This window comes from Panicum virgatum, chromosome 8N (genome assembly GCF_016808335.1).
Source record: "Panicum virgatum strain AP13 chromosome 8N, P.virgatum_v5, whole genome shotgun sequence".
Lineage (NCBI taxonomy): Eukaryota > Viridiplantae > Streptophyta > Magnoliopsida > Poales > Poaceae > Panicum > Panicum virgatum.
Window position 1 is genome coordinate 8286901 of NC_053152.1, and position 22425 is coordinate 8309325.

A 22425-nucleotide genomic window follows, 5' to 3' on the forward strand; every position below is an offset into this window, starting at 1 on the left:
GGATACACCGGTGCATGCGCAGAAAGTTGGGTAACGGCTCTAAAAGGCTACTTCGACTTGGAGGCCTATATATATGCCATCCCCCGGCAATTTGAAGATTGCTGGAGTTCAAAGAAGTCACAAACACATCTAAGAACATCTCCAAGCTATCCAAGAGTTTGTGAGTGAGATTGCAAGGCCAAGTGCCTTTGTGCTGAGGTTCTTTAGTGAACCAAAAGAAGAATTCGGTGCGCTGGCACTTTGGAGTTTTGAAGGCTCACCGGCACGTCATCGATCCTCCGACTTGGTGTGGAGCGGCGACGACAACTTTGTGCGGGGGACGTGGAGACCCCCATCCTTTGTGGAGAAGCTCCTTAGTGGAACCCGGAGCCAAAGTGACCGTGATTGTATTCACGGAAGAGACTTGGTGGCCGAGTAGCAATACTCTTAGTGAGTGCTACAACAACGTGGATGTAGGTGTGCCTTTGTGGCTAACCGAACTACAGGATAAACACCCGCATCAAGAGTTTGCTTTCTTCTATCTCTCTCTTTAAGTTTCCGCATTTTATACTAGCAATTTGTGTGCCTTTACTTTCATAGAGTAGTTTCTTGTTAGAAAAGGCTATAGGTTGCCAAACTCTTTTGGGATAGGAGCTTCACACTAGAATAACCATAGTTGCATATCTAAATAGTATGTTTTAGTTTAATATTGTGCAATTTAGTTGGAGCTATATGTCTAAATTTTTAGTTGCCTAATTCATCCCCTCCTCTTCAACTAGAGCGCGCTACCAGTCCTTCCACTCTCCCGCAGGGGGTGCCATCCGGGCAGCATTTGGCGTCCAAAGCCCCTCCCCTGGCGATCCCCCTGTGATCGGAATGCACCAATTATTACCATGCACAGGAAAACCAGCACCTGCTATTTATTCAGAAAACCAGCGCTATTTCTTAAGAAAACAGGCTCGCAGGCTCGCAGAATTATTACCATGCACAGGAAAACCTGCTATTTCGGATGCAGCTTCAAAACAAGTAAGCCACGCTAGACTTGGCCGCAGCCACCAGAACTAAGAAGCAGCACATCCTGTAAACAACTCCCTCGAAAACAAGCTCGCAGCAAAAGAAACAAAAGCTGACAGAACATAAAAAAGAAGAACAGAACAGCTAAACACGGAAGCGCCCCAGATCGCCAGTCTTGCTCTCCATCTTAGATTGCAGCATCAGACTGCAGAGACTGCTGGCACTTCAGCCTTCAGATCGCTTCATTCACCCTGGATTGTTGTTCACCCCGACAGAGAACCACCCACCGCTGCATAAAGGAAATCAAACGAAAGACACAAACCTCAGTTGAGGAAATAACGACATTGTTAAACACAAAGTTATTTCTGATTAGCCACAAACTCCATGTTGCACAGCCAAGAGCAAAGATGTATATAGACTTAGTTTTGTTATTTGCACACTCCAGTCCAGAACACCCAATGAGTAGGTACATTGCACCATCAACAGGTCGATAATGAAATGCATATCCATTCCACCAAAACAATAACAGATCAGAGATTTTGGTGCACACGTATGTGCCTGTAGCAAGCAAGAATAAACTAAATCTCAAATCCAATCTGCTACAGTATTGTTTGTTTTGTATTTATCCAACTAGAAGGTAAAATTGATCCACTGGACACAAAGAGTATCACACATTCACACATGAATGGTACAAAGCTTCTGAAGTGACAATTTAAGAACTAGTCTTAACTCACCATCATGCCTTGTAAGTAGTCCTGGAGTGTCCATAACCTGCAAAAGGATGACATTGTTCAGTTGTTTAACAAAAAAAGAAGCAAAATTGGCGCGAAATCTAATGATTCTATGTGCAGGGTAAGCAGAAAGGCAAATGCTTGAACCTGAAAACGCTAATGATTGGATACAATGTGACCCATCAGAATCCCTCTTGTCGTGAATGGATAGCTGCACCGATCGTAACAAAGCCATGCACACAAACAAGCTTCTGCTTCTTATATATGTAACTTGCTAAAGTAACAAATCATCACTCCTTTAGTATAGCAGTTAAGCATCTCGGAGCTGAGAGCACCAACGGTCACTCTGTCATCTAGCTAATCTGCAGCTCCTACCTTATATGTGCAGATTTTCTGGATACTGAGCCCCAAAAAAGCTTTTTGCGATTTTCAGCCATTGCTGCGTTCCAACATTTGGAGATGGAGTAGGCGAAAGCAGCTGATCATCCAGGTACGTATGCACTATTGCTCTGATCTAAAACACAGTTGACACGATCCGTTCCAGCTCGTCTTTTTACCTTGGCCCCTGGTTTGTTTCTTCGGTAACCAACTCGAATCTTGTTCTCGGTCTCCTTGCAGTGAGTGCTCAGTCACATTCACGAAAAAAAGAGTGCCAGCGCCGCACACGCTCAAGGAGTTCACTGGGAACAAGTTAGTAAGCACAAGTGACGTTGCTGCTCCTCTGTAGAGAAGGTAATTGCTCTACGCCAATCAACTTTTTGCATCAGTTATTTGGTTTGCCAGTAGATGCTACATTAGCACTGACGACAACGAATTACTATAGGCTTGTAAAACTGAATGTATTAATTTGCTCCTTTCCTAATTTCTTTCTTACAGAGGCTCAAAACGAGAACCTCTGCAGTATGAGTGGAGTGGAGGCTGCTTTAGCGTCTGGAGTGTTGAAGACTGCTGGTGGCAAGCTAGTTTCACTGATATCCAGTGAGTTTACTTCCATAACAGGTGTCAAGAAAGACCTCTGTGAGCTCCAGGGAAAACATCAGGAGATAAGTAGCTGGCTGGCTGTAGTTCGTGACAGAGCATTAGGGAGTGGCACACAGCTTCCATGGGCGAACGAATTGAGAAATGTTGCCTATGATATTGATGATTTACTCTATGGAGTCCACCTTGAAGCTGAGAAAGACAAGATACATAGCGATGGTGACGAGCAAACAATAGCAGACTACTTCTGTGTAAAACCAAAATCATTACTGTTCAGATGCAAGGTGGCTAGTAAGATCAAGGCAATCAAGGTGAAATATGAGAAGATTGTGAAGCATGCAAGCGATGCCAACATTATAAGGAACAATTTACAAATGGATCATCCTGCTCGGAGCAGCAACACCAGGACTGCTGGAGAGCCCTCCATGCTATCTAATGTTGAAGACTCCAAAATACCAAGAAGAGATCAGGAGAAGGATGAAATTGTAAGTAAGATTTTAGAACCTAGTGATTTCTAAAGAGACAAACACATTCAATTTGAATTCAAATTCATAGAACTCAAATTCAAATTGAACTACAAACAATAAAATGATGCAAAGGCAGCATGAGATGCACAAAGCCTATTTAGCCTTATATTTTTTTTATGGCTAAACAAATTATTTAAATTCACGATAAATACTCTAAAGACAAAATAAATTTAAATAAAACCTTATCGAACCTATAATTAAAGTAATTAAATTTATTTGGGTTGCTAAATTAAAAATTAGGGTGTTACAGTCTAGCGCCGCCGAGACCCCTCCAGTGAGCTCTGACGGTGGCGGCGCGGTAAGGAACCAGCGGAGGTGAACAGTCCCGAGACAGATGATTCTGCAAAAATGGGAGAGGACCAATATTTTTCCAAGGTTCGTAATATACCAAATATAATCTCTAGATAGCTCATGTTAATTCATAATGTTCAGATCATGTATACTTATATCATACTTTTATCAGCAGAGCTGATTGGTCATCAAGAATCCAACTGAGGCAATCATGCACACCACCTCTGCAAGCACCATCGGGCACCTGCCATTAACGGATTCCCGTACTCTCGACCAGGCTTGGTCCTGATGCGATTGAAGGTGCAGCAGCCAGCAGGCCATGAGGACGAGGGAGGTAGCAGCCTGGACACAAGGAATCAGGTTTTCTTTTTTTTTTTTGACGGGAAGGGTTAGTTTTTTTTTATCCCCTGAAGACTCGAAGGTGATCGGCAGTCAGACACGCCTGCAGTGCGGACAAGAAAAAATTCTAGGCTATACTTTATAGAAATTATTGCAGACTACACTGCTACAAAAATGATTTATAAGAACACCTCATTTTTTCTAAGGACGGATCAAAAAACAACCTGTTTCTACAAATATGACTACTGTAGTAGTTGACCCGCCCATACAAATGAATTTTTAGGGGCAGGTGACGCTATCACCCACTCCTAAAAAGTGTTATTTTTAGAAGCGGATAATAGCGTCACCCGCCCCTACAAATATCATTTGTAGAGGCAGCTGCATCACCCGCCCTTAAAAATAGAGCGCTATTTTTAGAGGCGGGTGACACTGTGATCCGCCCCTAAAAAGTTTGAAAAGCGGTGTGTGAAGTTCGAAAAGCGGTGGCGCGGCGCTGGTCATTAGCATCAATGCATGCACACTCTCTCTTCCTTATTTATTTCTCCCCCTTTCGTCTTCCACCACACACGCGACCTCTCCTGTGTCTCTTTCTTATCTCTTTTTTCCCATCTCTCCCTCCCCTCCTCTGCCTTCCATGCAGGCTGCCGGCCGTGATGCTTGATGGAGGTGGCAGGTCTCCAACCTCGGGGGCCACGGACGACATGCGGTTGCTGTCCGTGAGCTGTGCGAGCTGCTGATGCGGGTGCTATTCATGAGCTGTGCAAGCTGCTGATGCAGGTGCTGGACGAGGCCGGCGCACCTCCAGCGGCCGTTCGGCGAAGCCGGGTGCCGCGCGACCCTGCAGCCGGACCTGACACTGGGGCTCTCGGCGCACTGGACCCAGGTGCCCTCATCGTGGTCCTCGCCGACGAGCACGTCTGCGGCCTGCAGGTCCGCCGCGGTGCCGGGGAGTGGGTCACCGTGCAGGGACCCCGACGACGGTGGCGCAACGACGGCTGCGCGCGGCATGGCCCACGGCAGCGGACCGGCGGCCAGCGCAGCAAGGCCCGCGGCGACTCGGCGCGTGGGGTGCGCGGCGAGGCCCACGGCGGTGCGGGGGAGCCGAGCGGCGGCGCGGGGGAGCCGAGCGGCGGCTCACAGCCCATGCTGCCGGTTGATTTTTTATTGTTTTATTTGATTTGTAGGCACGGATTGTGGCATGACTGTCCCTGAAAACTAATTTTTAAGAACGGGCCATGCCTCAACCCGCCCTTAAAAATAAGTTTTTAGAGACGGGTATAACATCCACTCCTACAAATAGCTATTTTTAACTGCGAAAAGCAGGGACAGGTGCAGTACCCATTCTTAAAAATAGTTTTTTACCCGCCCCTACACTCTTTTTGCAGTAGTGCTAATATTGTTCATGTGTTTTAGTGTGGAGAAAGAAAATTCAACCCACAAACAGCTAACTTAATAATTTTGGTTAATAATAAATAAGAGAAGGGGAGAGGGTGGTTATCATAATATTTGTTGTGACCGTTCACCCGCAATATTTCTGGCATATCGACGATAATGCTCAATGACAGTGGTCAGTAAATAAAAGGAAATATATGGAGAAATCGGTGAAGGTGGCATCCAAACAGAATTGAAGGTGGTGCGTACCTTCCATTAAAAGAAAGTTAACGAATTGAGGAGTTCGTGCCCTTGAGCATAATTATTTTGCTTCACCGTTTGTATTTTTTATCTTTCATAACCTTCTTCCTTTTTTTAATTTCTTATTACATGCTGATTGCGGTGGTTAATCTATTCATCCCGATTTGCAAAACTGTATAAGATTAGACCCCTTTACCATCCACGGGCGTCCGATCTGAATTTCCGAAATTGACATCCGGTCTGACTCTATCTCCGTTTCTTGAAGCCTCTCATCTAGGTATAGCTGTAGTATGAGTTCACACGTGCATGCACGCCCAACACATGCACACCTCACTCACACACCACATACTCACCCTACACACGCACACCTCACTCACACTCGACGTGCACAAACAAACCTACAACTACATTCAGATCTAGAAATCGCGTCCATCTTGACTCTTGAGATCACCTGATAACTCCGTTAGGCGATGGGTGTCTCGTAATCCCATTCCTTTGCAGCTCCACACGTGACAGGCTGCAGATTTTAACTGGGGAAAATCCCGGTGGCGGGCAGGCTGCACACCAGCAGCGCAACCAACCGAGGTAACGCTCGTTTTGGACTCTGTCTCCATTTTTCATTGTCCAGTAGTACATTAGGGCTACATACCAAAAGTATTTTTTTCTAGAAAAAACTGGTCCAGTTTGCCTTGCCGACTAAAGTAGTTTGATGCGTCCGATTGTCTCCTGCCACCAGCGAATGAACCACCGGTGCTCCCGACTAGTGTGAAAGGAATCGGGTGCTCGTAGCTTAAGAGACGAGAGGTGGATTAGGCAATTTAAAACCTTAACCCATGGTTTTAATTAGTTTGCACACAACTTAAACTAAAATATGCTATCTAAATGTGTAATTACGATTCATCTAGTGTGAAACCCTCATTCTAATACAAGTTTTGAAACCTATAGACAATCCTAGCTTGACGCTACTCTAAGAAAGTAAAGACACACATGTTGCAAGTATTAAATGCAGAAACATAAAGGGAATGAGAGAAAGCAAACTCTTAGACACAAGGGGTATCTCGTGGTATCGGTACGCACAAAAGACAACATTAATCCATGTTGTTGAAGCACTCACTAAGAGTATTGCTTTCCAGCAATCAAGTCTCTTCCGGGAAACCTTGACTTGCCACAAAGGCTCACGCCAAGCCCCTGATCACCTTGATCCCGTTTTCCACGAAGGAGCTTCTCCATTAAGAATGGGGTCTCCAAGTCCCCTGTACAAAGCCATCGACACTGCTCCACAACAAGTCGGAGGGTCGTAGACTTGCCGGGGGGCCTCCAAAAGTCCAAGGGGCCGGCAGACCAAGATACAAGCTTGAGTAGATCTCCAGCACAGCACACAAGGCACACAACCTTGCTTTCACATTCACTCACACTCTCAAGGATATGCTGAGGACTAAAGATGTGATCACTTTGCACTTCTATGGCTTGGAAAACTTCTCTAGTGTGTATGAGGCTCCTCTTATCTCCAGCAACCTCAAATGATCCAAGGTGAGGCCCTTATATAGCCTAAACACTCAAAGGAACCGTTGCTCCAACAGCTACAAAAATGCAACATAGCACCGTTTAAACCGATGCCTATTTGGGGGGGGGGGGGAGCATCTGTTCAACCGATCACCCTAACCCAGCATATAGCCGTTGAACCTTCTGACATGTTCTACAGCTGACTCATCAACCGTTGGTTAAATCGACGCTCAAATACCGGTTTAACCGATGTCCACATAACCTTCTTCTTCAGCTAACACACTCTCTGGATTATAGCAACATGAATATACCGATGCATGTTTTTTCTTAGCATTAGTCTAACCGGTGCTACTTGGTTTCTTCTCGTAGCTCAGCAATGCTCCAACCAATACAACGACGCTCTCAAACTTGACGCCATCGGCTTAGCTGGTGCCTAAGGCAGTTCTGCACTTGCCTTAGTAATGACTTATCCAGTGCACCGATGCCTTAGTGTCCGTTTAATTTAACTGGTGCAATGTTTTCTGCATCCACTGTCCAACTTGTCGTGGCTGTCATTTGCATTTGACATCTCTGGATTTTCACTATGATTTGGATATCTTGACAGCGAATTGGATACATCGGATTACATCCATGGAACCTTGAGATTCTACAAAGATGATCTTGAGGGACCGAAAGGGCGACCAGAGGGGGGGGGGGTGAATGGGAGCCGATTCAAAATTCTTGCAAACTGAAACTTCGTCTTAGTCCCAAAGTGCACACCCAACCCTAGAATCCTAGGTACAGTGTGGAGTAGCTATGGAGGAGCTACACCAACACAAGAAAGCCCTAGGAACAATCAAGAACAACCACGGAAGCAAACACGAGAAAACAGCGCAGAAAACGGCACGGTCTAACTCACCAGTTGATCCGACGCACTGATTTGAACAACGTCGGTTCAACCGATGAGCAGAGCCGGCAGCAGACAAAAGCCAGCACCGATTGATCCGACGCACATGTTTAGAAAGCGTCGATTCAACCGATGACCCTGCGCCGGATGATCCAACAAAATCAACTCTAATCGTCGGTGTAGTTGTCCAGAGACGCATCAAAACGTGCTTAGCAAGCAGCAGTTAAACCAACGCAAGCAAAACCAAAACACCGGTGTAGTTGTCCAGAGGAGCAGCAAATCGAAATGACCTGAGCACCGGTTTATCCAACGTCTAGAAAAAGCTATACGTCGATTGAACGGGCAAAACAACAAATTCAGTAGTAACACCGGTTGATCCGATGCATGTAGAGTCTGATGCACCGGTGCAACCACAGAAAACCCTAAAAACCCTAACACGTGATAAAACCACTCACCGGTTGATCCGACGTGGGTACTCTCAAAACGTCGGTTCAACCGGTGCTAGGGAAAAACTCTGTTCGAGTCCAGAAATGTTTTTCCAGCCCGCGTTCTTCGGAAAACTTGATGATTTTACGATCAAAACTCGTCCAAAGGGGCTCAAAATTTGCAGGCTCGATCACAAAGGACTTGTGAACATGTCCACGGAAGGTATCGACGAATCACTCCATGGTTTGAGAGGAATCGAGGAAAAACCGAGCTAAAATGGGGTTTTCTCAAGAATGTGAAAACTTCAAGAACTTCGATCCTAAAAAGCTCGTGATTCCTAGAGATTTTGCACTAGGCAAGAGGGATTAGAATCACTTCAAAGAGCTCAAAGAAGCATCACGATCTCGTTCATAAGAATCAACAAAGAAAAATCAAATTCATCCAAAACAAAACACAAATCGTACGAGATTGATTTGAATTCAAAACCCCGGAGGGCACAAGGAGGATTGGGCCTCCTTTCCCACACAATCTCAGTACAAAAAATCTCAACAATCCATACCTCTAATCCTAGGGAAGAGAAGGAAGAAGAGAGAGACAGGGAGAGGGCGCCAGGAGGAGGAGATGGTGGCATGCTACTGTTCTGGCTGGCGCAAGGGAGAGAGGAGAGGGGTGAGGGGGTATTTAAGGTGCCCACGTAGGGGTCCAAAATACCCCTAGACTCAACCTAGAGACTAAAACGCCCGTAGGGGCTAAACCAAAAATATTTACATGATCTCATCCAACGGCCGAGGTTCTTTCTTCGAAACGAATTCTTCTTCGCGATGCCGCCATGTCGATGAAGATCCGGTTCGCGGTTTTGATGGGTCCACGAAACCCGGGTAGGTGGCTGGTTTTGAGAAAACCGCCAAAACTCCACGCGCGGGAAGATTCCCGCCTCCACGCCGTAGCCCTAGACGTCGTTCTCGCCTCGGCCTTCTGACGGCCCCAGATGCCGTCCGACGCCCGTCACCTCCTCGCCCGCAGCGAGGCCCTAGACGCCGTCGACGCCCGTTCCTCTGCTAGTCCCGAGACTGATGCCCGTGCCTCCACAACTTGGCGTCTTCGACCGCCGTCCGCCTGCTTGGTTTGTGGCACAAACCAAGAAACCCGCCATCGACCGGTGCTTGCGCCCTTGATCCAGGAGTGGACGCCACAGCTACCGTCCGGCCCGAGCTCCGGTCCCGGTTGCCCTTCACCATCGTCCACCGCATGGTCCATCGGCCACAGCACCTCCACGGCAGCTCTCCGTCGACACTCGATGCCCATGTACCTGCAACCAAAGACCAAGCACACGATCACACCGCACAGTTGACAATTCACTCATCATAGCCAGGAGTGAGTACTGCTCATTCCTCAATCTCCCCCTTGATGAGTGTATTGTCAACACACCACCTGTAACCAGAGAAGTGAAAAATAAAAAGTGACAAGAAGAAAGTGAAAAACTCAAGCAAGTGACAAAAAGCTCAGAAAGGCAAGAATAGTCACTTGCTCAAGCAAAGATCGATTCCCTAAGACAAGGGCAACGGCTCGACGCAATCGATCAAAAGCCAAAACATGACTCCTCAAAGACAGAGGTAATGCTCGACGCAGTCATGCAAGAAGCAGAGGGAAAGCGAGGAAAAATCAGGAGCCAAGTCAAAGCAGACACTCCCCATGCAAAGTCTTTCCCTCTCACAAATGCAACTCTCCCCAAATGATGCACTCTCAAATCAAACAAGTCTCCCCCTTGTTCGATTCTCCCAAAAATTCTCCCCCTTGTTGGCACATGCACACATCAAGCCTAAAATATGCCTAAACCTCCCCCTGAAATCATGCTATGCAATGAATGTCGTGCAGAGGGTGTACGTGAGACCTTCAGGCATACAAGGATATGATCATCTAGTGACAGGCATGTGTGCTTCGTAAACAGGAACTGAATCTAGCTCATCAGGGTATATCAATCAAGTCTAGAGCTAGCAGGTTCAGTTCAACAAAAGTAAAAGCATCACCCATGGTCTAGCAACAGCAAGTAGGAGAAAGAAAGCAGTGCTAACAAACTCATACAGGGTGATCCAAAGCAGCCAAATTTTTTATCATGAATCAATTCTGCAACTCAAAACTTGCATTCGAATGATTTTTAACAGGTTATATCAAGCAAGTGATTCTGCCAGGGGTTGAAAGCTTGTCATGCTTTACTTAGCAGCGAGGCCAAGCCTATGCCAAAGGCAATCAGAAGCTTAAAGCACTCGCTTCAGTCATGCACAGCCTTGTCCGGGTTCTCACTAGTACTATGTGAGCCGTCCCGAAAGCTCGATCAGTGCGACAAGCAATCCCACCTGGATCTTTTCAATCCATTTCAGACATATATTCAACAATTTTAACAGTTTTAGCACATGTCAAGGATTAAAACCACACTAGCATGAGTAAGATAGCAACTCGTATCAAAGCAACCTAACATGCTAGTAGCCAAGACAGGGTGATCATTTTTTCAGATTTTCAAATCAAAATAGCTTAACTCAGATGATATGACATATACTGAAGAGCAAGCTATACATGATCAAGTCTAAGAAACTACACTAGCAAGCACAAGAAGATCATACCAGTGTATACAATAATGCTAGTACAGTGAAGCAATGCAAAATGCAAACATGTACAATGCAAATACATCTATCAAAAGCTAGAAAGCGAAGAGAAACAAAAACAAAGACCTACAAAAACTAACCAAAGAAAAGTCAGCAATCAAAAGGGGTAACAAACCCCAAGCTCCCCTCGCAAGTGAGCAAAGGTGTCCTGCTCAAGTGGTTTGGTTAGGATTTCTGCGGTTTGCCTCTCTGAAGGGACATGGTTCAAGTCTATGTAGCCTTTCTCATGGTTATCTCGCAGAAAGTGGAACTGGATATCTATGTGTTTGGTTCTGGAGTGTAGGACAGGGTTCTTTGCAATGCTAATGGCGGACATGTTGTCTACAAAGATCGAAACCCTACCAAAACTCAATTCATAATCCTGCAAGATTTATTTCATCCAAAGGATCTGGGAACAACAGCTAGCCGCGACAACATACTCAGCTTCTGTGGAAGAAAGCGCTACGCTAGCCTACTTGCGAGAGGACCAATACACCAAAGATGTACCGAGAAATTGACAAGTGCCAGATGACGACTTGCGATCCAACCGACACCCACCGAAATCGACATCAGAAAAACCCACCAAAACCAGAGAAGAATCCGTAGAGTACCAGAGACCAAACTTAGGAGTGAATTTGAGATACCTGAAGATGTGTTTCACCACTTGCCTGTGAGAGGTGCGTGGAGAAGCCTGATACCGCGCACAGAGGCCGACGCTGAACTGAATGTCCAGTCGCGTCGCCGTTAGGTACAGGAGGGAGTCGATCATGCTCCTGTACTCCTTCTGGTCCACCGCCTCGCCGTCCAAGTCCTCATCAAGTGCCGTCGAAGTGCTGATCGGAGTCGGTTGAGGAGACAAGTCACTCATGTCGAACTTCCGCAGCAAGTCCCTGATGTACTTGGCTTGATGGACGAACATGCCCTGAGGAGTTTGCTTGATGGACGAACATGCCCTGATGTACTCGGTTGAGGAGACAAGTCACTCATGTCGAACTTCTGCAGCTCACCCATCATGCTCATCTCGAACTCTCTGGACATCTGCTCAGAAAACTTGAAAATAAGAGTGTGAGAAGAGCCACCAAAGATAATATCATCCACGTATATTTGAACTAATAGAAAATCAGTGCCAGACCGCATGAGGAACAAAATTTTATCCATACATCCCATTTTAAAACCCTGAGCCAGCAAGAATGTTTTCAGTCTATCATACCAAGCTCTAGGCGCCTGTTTCAAACCGTAAAGAGCTTTCTGAAGTTTGTAAACTCGGTTTGGAAACTTGGGATTTTCAAAACCAGGGGGTTGTTTTACGTAAACTTTCTCTTTAATAAAACCATTCAAGAAGGCAGATTTCACATCCATTTGAAACACTTTAAAACCCTTGGAAGCAGCAAAAGCAAGAAAGATTCGAATCGCTTCTAAGCGTGCTACCGGGGCAAAAATTTCTTCATAATCAATATCCTCTTTTTGGCAAAACCCCTTGGCAACAAGACGAGCCTTATTTCGAACAACCAACCCATCCTTATCCTACTTGTTTTTGAAAACCCACTTCGTTCTGATGGGATTACAAGCAGGTGGAGGCTCGACTAAAACCCAAACTTGGTTTCTTTCAAAATTTTCGAGCTCCTCATGCATGGCATTGACCCAATTAGAATCAGAGAGAGCGTGTCCAATATCTTTGGGCTCAAAAGAGGCAACAGACACTGAATGAGCAAAGCCAGCAATAATTGTTACCTTGGACCATGTGACTCGCTCGTTGAGGTCACCTACCATCTGTTGAGGTGGATGGCAACGCTGAATGTGTCATGGTGCTTCCCTTGTCGAAGTCGCCTCCTCCTCAACCAAGGCTGGTGTCTCCTCATGTGCAGCTGGGGAAGGATGAGTCACCTGCTCGATCGGCCCCAGGGAAGTAGATGTAGTCGGGTCGGGGCCGTCATCATCGTCCGAGCTCGTAGCGGAGGCAGCTGGGTCCACAGCACGTGTGGTAGCCTCAGCATCACCCTCCACAGCTTCTTCCTCCTCATCTTCAAAGATGGGGGTGCCGAGCTCATCATCTCCTGCAACCTCAAAGACAGAAGAATTGCACAGTGCAGTCTCGTCGAAGGTGACTTGACCAGGCTCTCTGATGATGTTAGTATTAATAATCAGCACACGGTATGCTCTAGAGTGAGAAGCATAACCGATAAAAATACCGTCAGACAATCGAGACTCAAACTTATCAAGATTTCCTTCTTTCAGCACAAAGCACCGGCAACCGAAAACTCTGAGATGGTCAACACGGGGCTGGCATCCAAATCGCAACTCATAAAAAGTCTTGTGCATTAAAGCACGCAAGAAAATACGGTTGGACACAAAACAAGCGGTGTTCACCGCCTCAGCCCAGTATTTGCGAGGAGTCCTATACTCATCGAGCATCGTCCTGCCATCTCATCCAGCGTCCGATTCTTCCATTCTACAACTCCATTCTGCTGTAGAGTGTAGGGGAAAGATTACTGGTGTTCAAGTCCTTGATCACTGCAAAAGGTGTCAAAACAAGCGTTTTTGAATTCTGTGCCATTATCACTACGAATTGCTCTCATGGCCTGGGGTAGCTCATTTTTCAACCTCAGGATCAAGTCTCGAACAAACTCGAAAGCCTCATCCTTGGTTCTCATGAAAAAGACCCAAAAATAGCGAGAAAAGTCATCCATGATCACAAGAACGTACCACTTCCCACCAACTGACATCACCCGAGAAGGACCAACTGTATCCATATGTAGCAACTCTCCATGGTGAGCGGACATCACCTGATTAACAGGCGGATGAGAAGTAGAAATCTTCTTCCCGTGGCGACACGGATGGCAAACAAGGTCCTTTTCAAACTTCAATTTGGGCAATCCTCGGATCAGGCCAAGTGAGCTCAGTCTCGACAATAGACCAAAGCTCAAATGTACAAGTCTCCTATGCCACTTTCACAGATCAGAAGGACTAGCCAACAAGCAACAAGGAGGACCAAGAGATGTTCCAGAGAAGTCAACCAAGAAGACCCGATTGCGAGATAAAATCCAGCAAACCAAATCTCCTCTGGAATCTAAGACACGAGAACATCCCTCTTTGAAGCGAACCTCAAACCTCTCATCAAAAAGTTGCGAAACAGAGAGTAAATTGAACCCAAGGTTCGAAACCAAAACAACTTCTCTCAAGATAAAGCGATCTGAGACACGGACAGCGATCTGGTATATTTATCCGAATGTTAATTTTCACCCGTTCAACCTGCATTGGGTCACTTTGCGAAATCAATCCTCTCTCTATCGTTGGCATCCAGATTGCACGTCGGCAACCGTGTTTAGGCAAGTTGTCAACTTGTGGGACCCAGTTTTGGGTCCTTCTCGTGACAAATTCTTGGGTTTTTGCGTTGTCAGGGAAGTTTCATGGCATCTTCTCTTTCAGTAATTTTGTCCGCGTCCTCCAGGAGTCGATGTTGCCTCTCCATCTTTTGTTAACACATTGAAGAATTAAAATATTGTGATTATTGCATTTTTGTGTAATCCAAGTTAGTCTGGCCGATGAGGAAGCGTGAGTACTGAGTAGGCAGGTTATGGTAAGCTTTCCGACGGGCAATATTTGCAACTCTTTTAGGCCTCCTTTGGAACACAGGAAAGAAAAAACACAGGAATAGGAAAAACATAGGAATGCCATAGGAATACAGGTGCAAAACAGAGGATTTAGAAACATAGGAATTTTGTAGCAATGATTGTTTGGATGGCCTATAGGAAAAACACAGGAATCTTAGTTGAGTGTTAGCCATAATGCCTTGTGTTACTTTATTAGTTTATCTAATCAGTAGTAACTATTTCATTTGATGCTCACTGGAAAATGGGCCCATGAGCAAGAGGCATGATTAACAGCAGCAGTAGCAAGTAAGTTTCTCGTTCCTTGTGCACAGGAATTTTACAAAGAGGTTTGAGTGGATGCTAAAATTCCTATGGAATTGGTGTGCAAAAGGAAAGATTCCTATGGAATGCTAAGCACCGTTCCTGCAATTCAAAGGATAGGAAAGGAAAAAATCCTATGTGAACAGCATTCCTCCAAAAATCCTATAATCCAAAGGAGACCTTATTCATTTTTTCCTCTCCGTGATAGATGCGCGTGTTAAATCGCATTTTCCCTTGACTTTTTGTTTAGTTTTTACTCGATCATGGTTGTTAATTTATTCGGCCGGATAGTGAAATACTAAAATCTAAACTTGCTCCATCGCCGTCTGGTTTTTGCAAACTGTTCTGCTTTGAAACGTGTGGGGCCAAGAATTGATTGCTGGATGGCGAGGGCTGTTGTATTATTTGGAGCTGGCCCTGCCTTTTCATGGAATTTGACGTCCTTGAGAAATTTCATGGAAATTCTTGCAAAATATCTCGCCCCTGAGGTCTTTTATTTACTTGTGTGGCAGCAGTGTGAAAAGTGAATTCCTGTTTTGCAACGAAGTCTCGCCGTGGCTTCGTTTTTCTTTGTGGACCGTTCTTTGGCAGTGAAAGGGACCCAAGCAACGTGCTCTGTCCTTGCCTTCAGAGCTAGATGACAGTGAAGACCAAGACCCGGGAGCCCGTCGCCCAGAACTCCAGAAGCAAAAATAGTCTCCCTGCCATCTAGCTAAGCAACTCCATCCACCTCAGATCCACAAGCTCTGCTTTCGGAACCCAAAATCTCTGAACCTCAACCAGTTCCTCCTCTTCCAGCGCGCGTTTGGGGATCGGATCATTGCACTGGCACTGAGTTGGAACTAATCAAGGTACTTGCTCTGATCTAATTATGTAGTATGTGGTTCTCCATTACATCTCTTTCGTGCGTTCTCTCCTGGTTTATTCAGCAATATTAACTGAATGTTGATCTCACTTCTCACAGCCACCAGCAGCACAAGTGTCACACTGCAGTTGCTAGTGCTCTTGTCTTCTTTCTTTTTGAGGAATGAGCAGTACTCACTCCTGGCTGTGATGAGTGAATTGTCAACCGTGCGGTGTGATCGTGCGCTTGGTCTTTGGTTGCAGTTACACGGGCGTCGAATGTCGACGGAGAGCTGCCGTGGAGGAACTCAGGCCGAGCGGCAGCTGTGGCATCTACTCCTAGATCGAGGGCGCAAGCGGCGACGGAAGACGGGTTTCTTGGTTTGCGCCACAAAACCAAGCAGGCGGACGACGGTTGAAAACGCCAACTCGTGGAGGCATGGGCGTCGGTCTCGGGACTGATGGAGGTGACGGGCGTCGACGACGTCTAGGGCCTCGTTACGGGTGAGGAGGTGACGGGCGTCGGGCGGCGTCTAGGGCTGTCAGAAGGCCGAGGCGGGAACGGCGTATAGGGCCACGGCGTGGAGGCGGGAATCTTCCCGCGCGAGGAGTTTTGGCGGTTTTCTCAAAACCGGCCATGTACCCGGGTTTCACGGACCTTCCAAAACCGTGGACCAGATCTTCATCAAGATGGCGGCATCGTGGAGAAGACTTCATTCCGAAGAAAGAACCTCAGCCGTCAGATGAGATCGTGTACAGGGAGATGCTGCAGACCAACCGGTCTGACCGGTCCCTAGCACCGGTCTGACCGGTCTAACCAACCGGTCTGATCAGTCCATGAAACCGGTCTGACCGGTCTCCGCGGGTATAAATACCCCTTCACTTGTATTAGGTTATGGTTGCGGCTTTTGTATCTCGTCTGTGGATTGTTCTGTTCCTCCCAGGCCGCCGCCCATGTGTCTCTCTCCCCGTTATTCTCTTTAGATTAGGATTTGCTTATGGATTCGTGAGACTTTGTATTGGATTTGATTGGGAAAGGGGGCCCTATCCTCCTTGTGCCCTCTGGGTTTTTGAATCAATCCAATCACGTCCCTCTTGTGCTCTTTTGTGATGAATTTTTGTTTCATTTTTGGTGCACATGATTGCGATGGTTTGTTGAACTCTTTGTAACGATTCCGATGCATCTAGCCTAGTGCCAAACCCCCTGGAATCGTGAGTTCTCACGAATTAGAGTTTTTGTGTTCTTGAGAAAACTCCAATCCACTTTGATCTTCCCCCGAATTCTCAAGATTCTTTAATCTTTTGAGAGAGATCTCATGGAGATATGTTCACGGGACAGGTGTGAAGATATCCTCCAAGTTTCGTTGGATTTAGACTTCATTTGCTCGAGATTTGCCTTTTGAAGCTTTGGTTGTGGGCTGTCTGGGAGCGACCGGTCTGACCGGTCTGAGTAACCGGTCTGACCGGTCTGGAATTTCAATTTCAGACCCGACCGGTCTGACCGGTCTGAGCTAGCGGTCAGACCGGTCTGACTCAGCAGAGCTGTTGTTAGGGGAGTTTTCTCGTATTGCTTCTGTTTCTCTTCCTAGGTCTTTTTGCTTAGAGATAGCTAGTCCATAGCTACTCTCTCAACCTAGGTTCGAGGGTTTGTGGTGATTTTTGGGATATAGGCTGACGGATTGATTTCGAGAGAAATTTTGATCGGCTCCCATTAACCCCCCTCTGGTCACCAGTTTCGGTCCCTCAATTGGTATCAGAGCTCGGTTGAGGTTTTCAGTATCTTAACCGGTTCGAAAACCACTTGGCGACCATGGCGAGTCTTGGGAAGATCCTGGTATTTTCCGATGAGGACTATGCTTACTGGAAGGTTCTCATGAGAGCCGTCTTGCAGAGCATGGGAGCCGATATCTGGGATATTACCAAGAACTAGGCTTACGAGGTGCTTGCCGTTCGGACCGCACCTCTTCAGGTGTCCGAGCACGAGGCTAACGCCAAGGCTGTCAATGCCTTGTTCGCTGGCATTTCTCGTGCGGAGTTCTCACGCGTCCAGGGTTTTCAGGAAGCCCACAAAATTTGGACGTGCCTTGAGAACTACCACGAGGGCACACCTCAGGTGAAGGCTAGACTGTTCGGGACTCACCTGTGTGAATACGAGAACTTCACACAGGGGCCGGGTGAGAGCATTGGCGATATGTTCCGTCGGTTTCAATCGATTGTGAATAAAGTCAATGCGAACAGATCGGCTGATGTCCTTGAGTACACAGAGCACGAGAAGGCCCTCAAGTTGCTCTACACACTTGACCGCTCTGTGTGGGATCTCAAGGTGAGCACGATCATTGAGTCTGTTGACTATGAGACTCTGACCGTGAACGAGCTTTTTAGCAAGCTCAAGGCCACGGAGGTGGATAACCAGACACGAGACAAGCTCAATGGTGCCCCTCCTTCCAAGAGCATCGCTCTTGTGACTGGCCCATGTGGATCGAGCTCTAACGCTAACTCTGCTCTTGGATTTTCTCTTGCCTCTTTGTCGTCTGTTTCAGATGAGCAGTTGGAGACGCTGGGCGACGACGACTTGTGCCTCCTCATCAGCAAGTTCCAGCACGTCTACCACAACAGGCAGATGAATAAGAACCCTGGGTACTACAACTGCGGCGATTTGAACCACTTCATCGCCGATTGCCCCAAAAAGTCCGGCGGTGGCCAGAACAACCACTTCGACTACTACCGCCACCGTGACCGCGACGAGGGAGGCTCCAACAAGGAGCGTCAGCACCACAAGCACCGCAGTCATGACCGGGGGGGGGGGGGGGGGGGCGCTTCGACAAGGAGTCGCTCAAGAAGCGCTTCTAGTACAAGGCCAAAAAGCGGGAGAAGGCCTTCCTGGCGCAGCTCATCGACCTCGACAAGAGCTCCGACACCGATCGCTCTTCTTCACCGACCTCCGACGACGACGACAAGAAGAAGAAGAAGTGGGACAAGGAAGCCAGCGGCTTCATCGGCCTTTGCTTGGCGGCCGGTCGGCGCAAGAGCTTCTGCACCATGGCAGGCGTGGCCAATGGTGCTCGTGCGTCTCCAGGTGGACATGCTACACCGACGCACGATGACTCTTCTCCTGGATCCAAGAGTGATTCAAAGGTAAACTCCACGATCGACCTGCTTGATACTGAGGTTAGGGAGTTGTATGCCGCGCTCAACAACCAGAAGAGGCTGCTTAAGAAAGTAGCTAGAGAGCGTAGAAAGCTTAGGGCAGAGCTGGCTTGTGCTAGAGAGAAATCTAGTGAGGATGAGTGCGCTGGCTGCATATCTCACATGAATGATCTTGTTGCTCTCCATGCCAAGCATGATGAGAACGTTGCGAACTTAGATGTTGCTAAGACTTCGCTTGTTGACGTGTCTCATGAGCTAACCAAGGCCAAGCATGAGCTTGAACTTATCAAGGATGCTCCCATTGTTAGTGATGTGCTTGAATGTGATGAGTGTCCTATCTTTAAGTCTGATCTAGCTGCTTTGCAATCCAAGTTTGCTACTGTTGTGTGCGAGTTAGAGGAGATGAAGTCTAGGCCAGTTTTGCTTGGTGCTTGTAAGTTTTGTCCCATGCTTAGGTTGGAGCTAGATGAGAAGAACGCCTTGATTAAGTCTTTTGGGAAGACTAAGGTCGTGGAGTCTAGCTCACCTATTGATTGCTCTGTTTGCCCTGGTCTGATTTTTGATTTGGATGATCTTGCGATAGAGAAAGCCAACTTGGAGAATGAGAACACATATCTTAGGGCGATTCTTAGTTGGGTTTCGTCTAGTGAGCTGCAGTTGGGTATGATGATCAGTCAGTTTAACCGTGGTGATGGTTTTAGGGTCGGTTACACATACACGAAGTCTGACTTTGACAAGCTGTATGGTAAGATCGGCAAGACTGCTGGAGGTTCAAGTGCTCTAAACACTGCTAGCACGAGCACGCAGCCTTCGCTTGTTGACCCCATGGATGGTGTGCTTAAAGAACCATCGAAAGCACCTCCACAGAAGCAGGTTTGGGTTCCAAAACCCAATGAGCTGAGGAATCCCCTCGATACGCTCCCTGCTGCCACAGCCCAGGTTGCCCAGAAGAAGGGGACTGCTCCTCCCCGTCCGCAGGCTAGGACTCTACCTCCCAAGAGAGAGGTAAGGTACCACTGCGAGTACTGTGACAGAGAAGGTCACCTGGAGGAGTTTTGCTTCAGGAGGAAGCGGGCTGTGAGGGGTGAGCAGGAGAGACAGAACTCGGACATGTACTCTGCTTGGTTGCATGGTCCTTCTCGGCGTGGTGGTAGGCAAGATGCTAGGGCGCGCCGTGTAGGTGGAGGATAGGGAGACGGTGGTGCTTACCATGCTCCAGCGGGTGGTCGCTTTGCCGGTCGTACTCCTGGTCGTTTTCAGTACGGCTATGGACCACGGGACCGAGGCTTTGGAGGAGGTTACAATGCACCACGCTTTCCTCGCGGGGGTGTTCGTCAGTCACGCGGTAGACGGGACGAGGGATACGCTTTGCCTGGTTTTGCTAACCCTTCCGTAGAGCAAATGGCTCGACACTGGTTTGCTTCTCACTTTGCTAACCCCAGTGTTGATACATTTGCTCACCCTTTGTCTCACTACTGATGTGCAGGTTGGAGCCTTTGAGAACAAGTGGATCATGGACTCCGGTTGTTCGAGCCATATGACCGAGAATGACAAATGGTTCTCCAGCCTCACCCCGATGCGCTCAAATGAGTACATTGTGTTCGGGGATAATGGAAGAGGAAAGTTGCAGGAGATGATGAGCTCGGCACCTCCATCTTTGAAGATGAGGAGGAAGAAGCTGCGGAGGGTGAGGCTGAGGCTACCACGCGTGCTGTGGACCCAGTTGCCTCTGCCACGAGCTCGGACGATGACGACGGCCCCGATCCGACTACGTCTACTTCACGGGGGTCGATCGAGCAAGTGACTCAGGCTTCACCAGCTGCACCTAAAGAGACACCAGATTTGGTTGAGAAGGCAGTGACTTCGACAAGGGAAGCACCGCGACACATTCAGCGTCGCCATCCACCTCAACAAATGCTAGGTGATCTCAACGAGCGAGTCACCAGGTCCAAGGTAACGAGTATCGCTGGCTTTGCTCATTTTAAATTTTGTTGCCTCTTTTGAGCCCAAGGATATTGGACACGCTCTTTCTGATTCTAATTGTGTCAATGCCATGCATGAGGAACTTGAAATTTTTGAAAGAAACCAAGTTTGGGTTTTGGTCGAGCCTCCACCTGCTTGTAATCCCATCGGAACGAAGTGGGTTTTCAAAAACAAGCAGAGTGAGGATGGGCTGGTTGTTCGAAACAAGGCTCGTCTTGTTGCCCAGGGGTTTTGCCAAAAAGAGGGTATTGATTTTGAGGAGACTTTTGCCCCTGTTGCTCGTTTGAAAGCTATTCGAATCTTTCTTGCATTTGCTGCTTCCAAGGGTTTTAAAGTTTTCCAAATGGATGTGAAATCTGCCTTCTTAAATAGTTTTATCGAAGAAGAGGTTTATGTGAAACAACCCCCTAGTTTCGAAAATCCCAAGTTTCCAAACCGTGTTTATAAACTTCAGAAAGCTCTTTACGGTTTGAAACAGGCGCCTAGAGCTTGGTATGATAGACTGAAAATATTTTTGCTGGCTCAGAATTTTAAAATGGGATGTGTGGATAAAACTTTGTTTCTCATGCATTCTGGCACTGATTTTCTATTAGTTCAGATATACGTGGATGATATTATCTTTGGTGGCTCTTCTCACGCTCTTGTCTCCAAGTTTTTTGAGCAGATATTTAGGGAGTTCGAGATGAGCATGATGGGTGAGCTGCAGCTCTTTCTCGGGCTACAGATCAAGCAAACTCCTCAGGGCACTTTCGTCCATCAAGCCAAGTACACCAGGAACTTGCTGCGGAAGTTCGACATGAGTGACTTGTCTCCTCAATCAACTCCGATCAGCACTTCGACGGCGCTTGATGAGGACTTGGACGGCGAGGCAGTGGACCAGAAGGAGTACAGGAGCATGATCGGCTCCCTCCTGTACTTGACGGCGACGCGGCCGGGCATTCAGTTCGGCGTCTGCCGCTGTGCGCGGTACCAGGCTTCTCCGCGCACCTCCCACAGGCAGGTGGTGAAACGCATCTTCAGGTATCTGAAATTCACCCCTGAATTTGGTCTTTGGTACTCTGCGGATTCTTCTTTGGTTTTGGTGGGCTTTTCTGATACCGATTTCGGTGGGTGTCGGTTGGATCGCAAGTCGACATCCGGCACTTGTCAATTTCTCGGTACATCTTTGGTGTCTTAGTCCTCTCGCAAGTAGGCTAGCGTAGCGTTTTCTTCCACCAAAGCTGAGTATGTTGCCGCTGCTAGCTGTTGCTCCCAGATCCTTTGGATGAAGCAAACCTTGCAGGATTATGGATTGAGTTTTGGTAGGGTTCCCATCTTTGTAGACAATATGTCTGCCATTAGCATTGCAAACAACCCTGTCCTACACTCCAGAACCAAACACATAGATATCCGGTTCCACTTTCTGCGAGATAACCATGAGAGAGGCCTTATAGACTTAATCCATGTCCCTTCAGAGAGGCAAACCGCAGATATCCTCACCAAACCACTTGAGCAGGACACCTTTGCTCGCTTGCGAGGGGAGCTTGGAGTTTGTTAACCCTTTTGATCGCTGACTTTTCTTTGGTCAGCTCTTTGTAGGTTTATGTTTTTGCTTCT

General features: G+C 47.3%; 1 protein-coding gene and 1 long non-coding RNA gene across 7 annotated transcripts in view; one reads left to right on the top strand and one right to left on the bottom strand.

Moving 5' to 3' along the window:
* Positions 1–1041: 1041 nt before the first annotated feature.
* On the bottom strand, positions 1042–1934 carry LOC120686644. Its single transcript, XR_005680287.1, has 2 exons — positions 1728–1934; positions 1042–1282 (listed from the first exon to the last, which is right to left on the bottom strand). It is a non-coding gene; the product is annotated as an uncharacterized LOC120686644 (long non-coding RNA).
* Positions 1935–2048: 114 nt separating this feature from the next.
* The window catches only part of LOC120686640 (disease resistance protein RGA2-like), a 96823-nt gene continuing 76446 nt past the window's right edge, over positions 2049–22425 (top strand). For 2 of the 6 annotated variants that reach the window (XR_005680270.1, XR_005680272.1), the window contains exons 1-3: positions 2049–2214; positions 2343–2456; positions 2601–3209. Coding sequence is in view for 2 of the 6 variants with exons in the window: in XM_039968850.1 (XP_039824784.1) it covers positions 2627–3187; positions 3480–3548 (630 nt within the window). In the remaining 4 variants the exon portion in view is untranslated. Of the gene's footprint in view, positions 2215–2342; positions 2457–2600; positions 3210–3479; positions 3631–3692; positions 3800–22425 lie in introns of those variants that run through there. The other 4 variants (XM_039968851.1, XM_039968850.1, XR_005680273.1 and 1 more) reach the window with 4 other exon arrangements.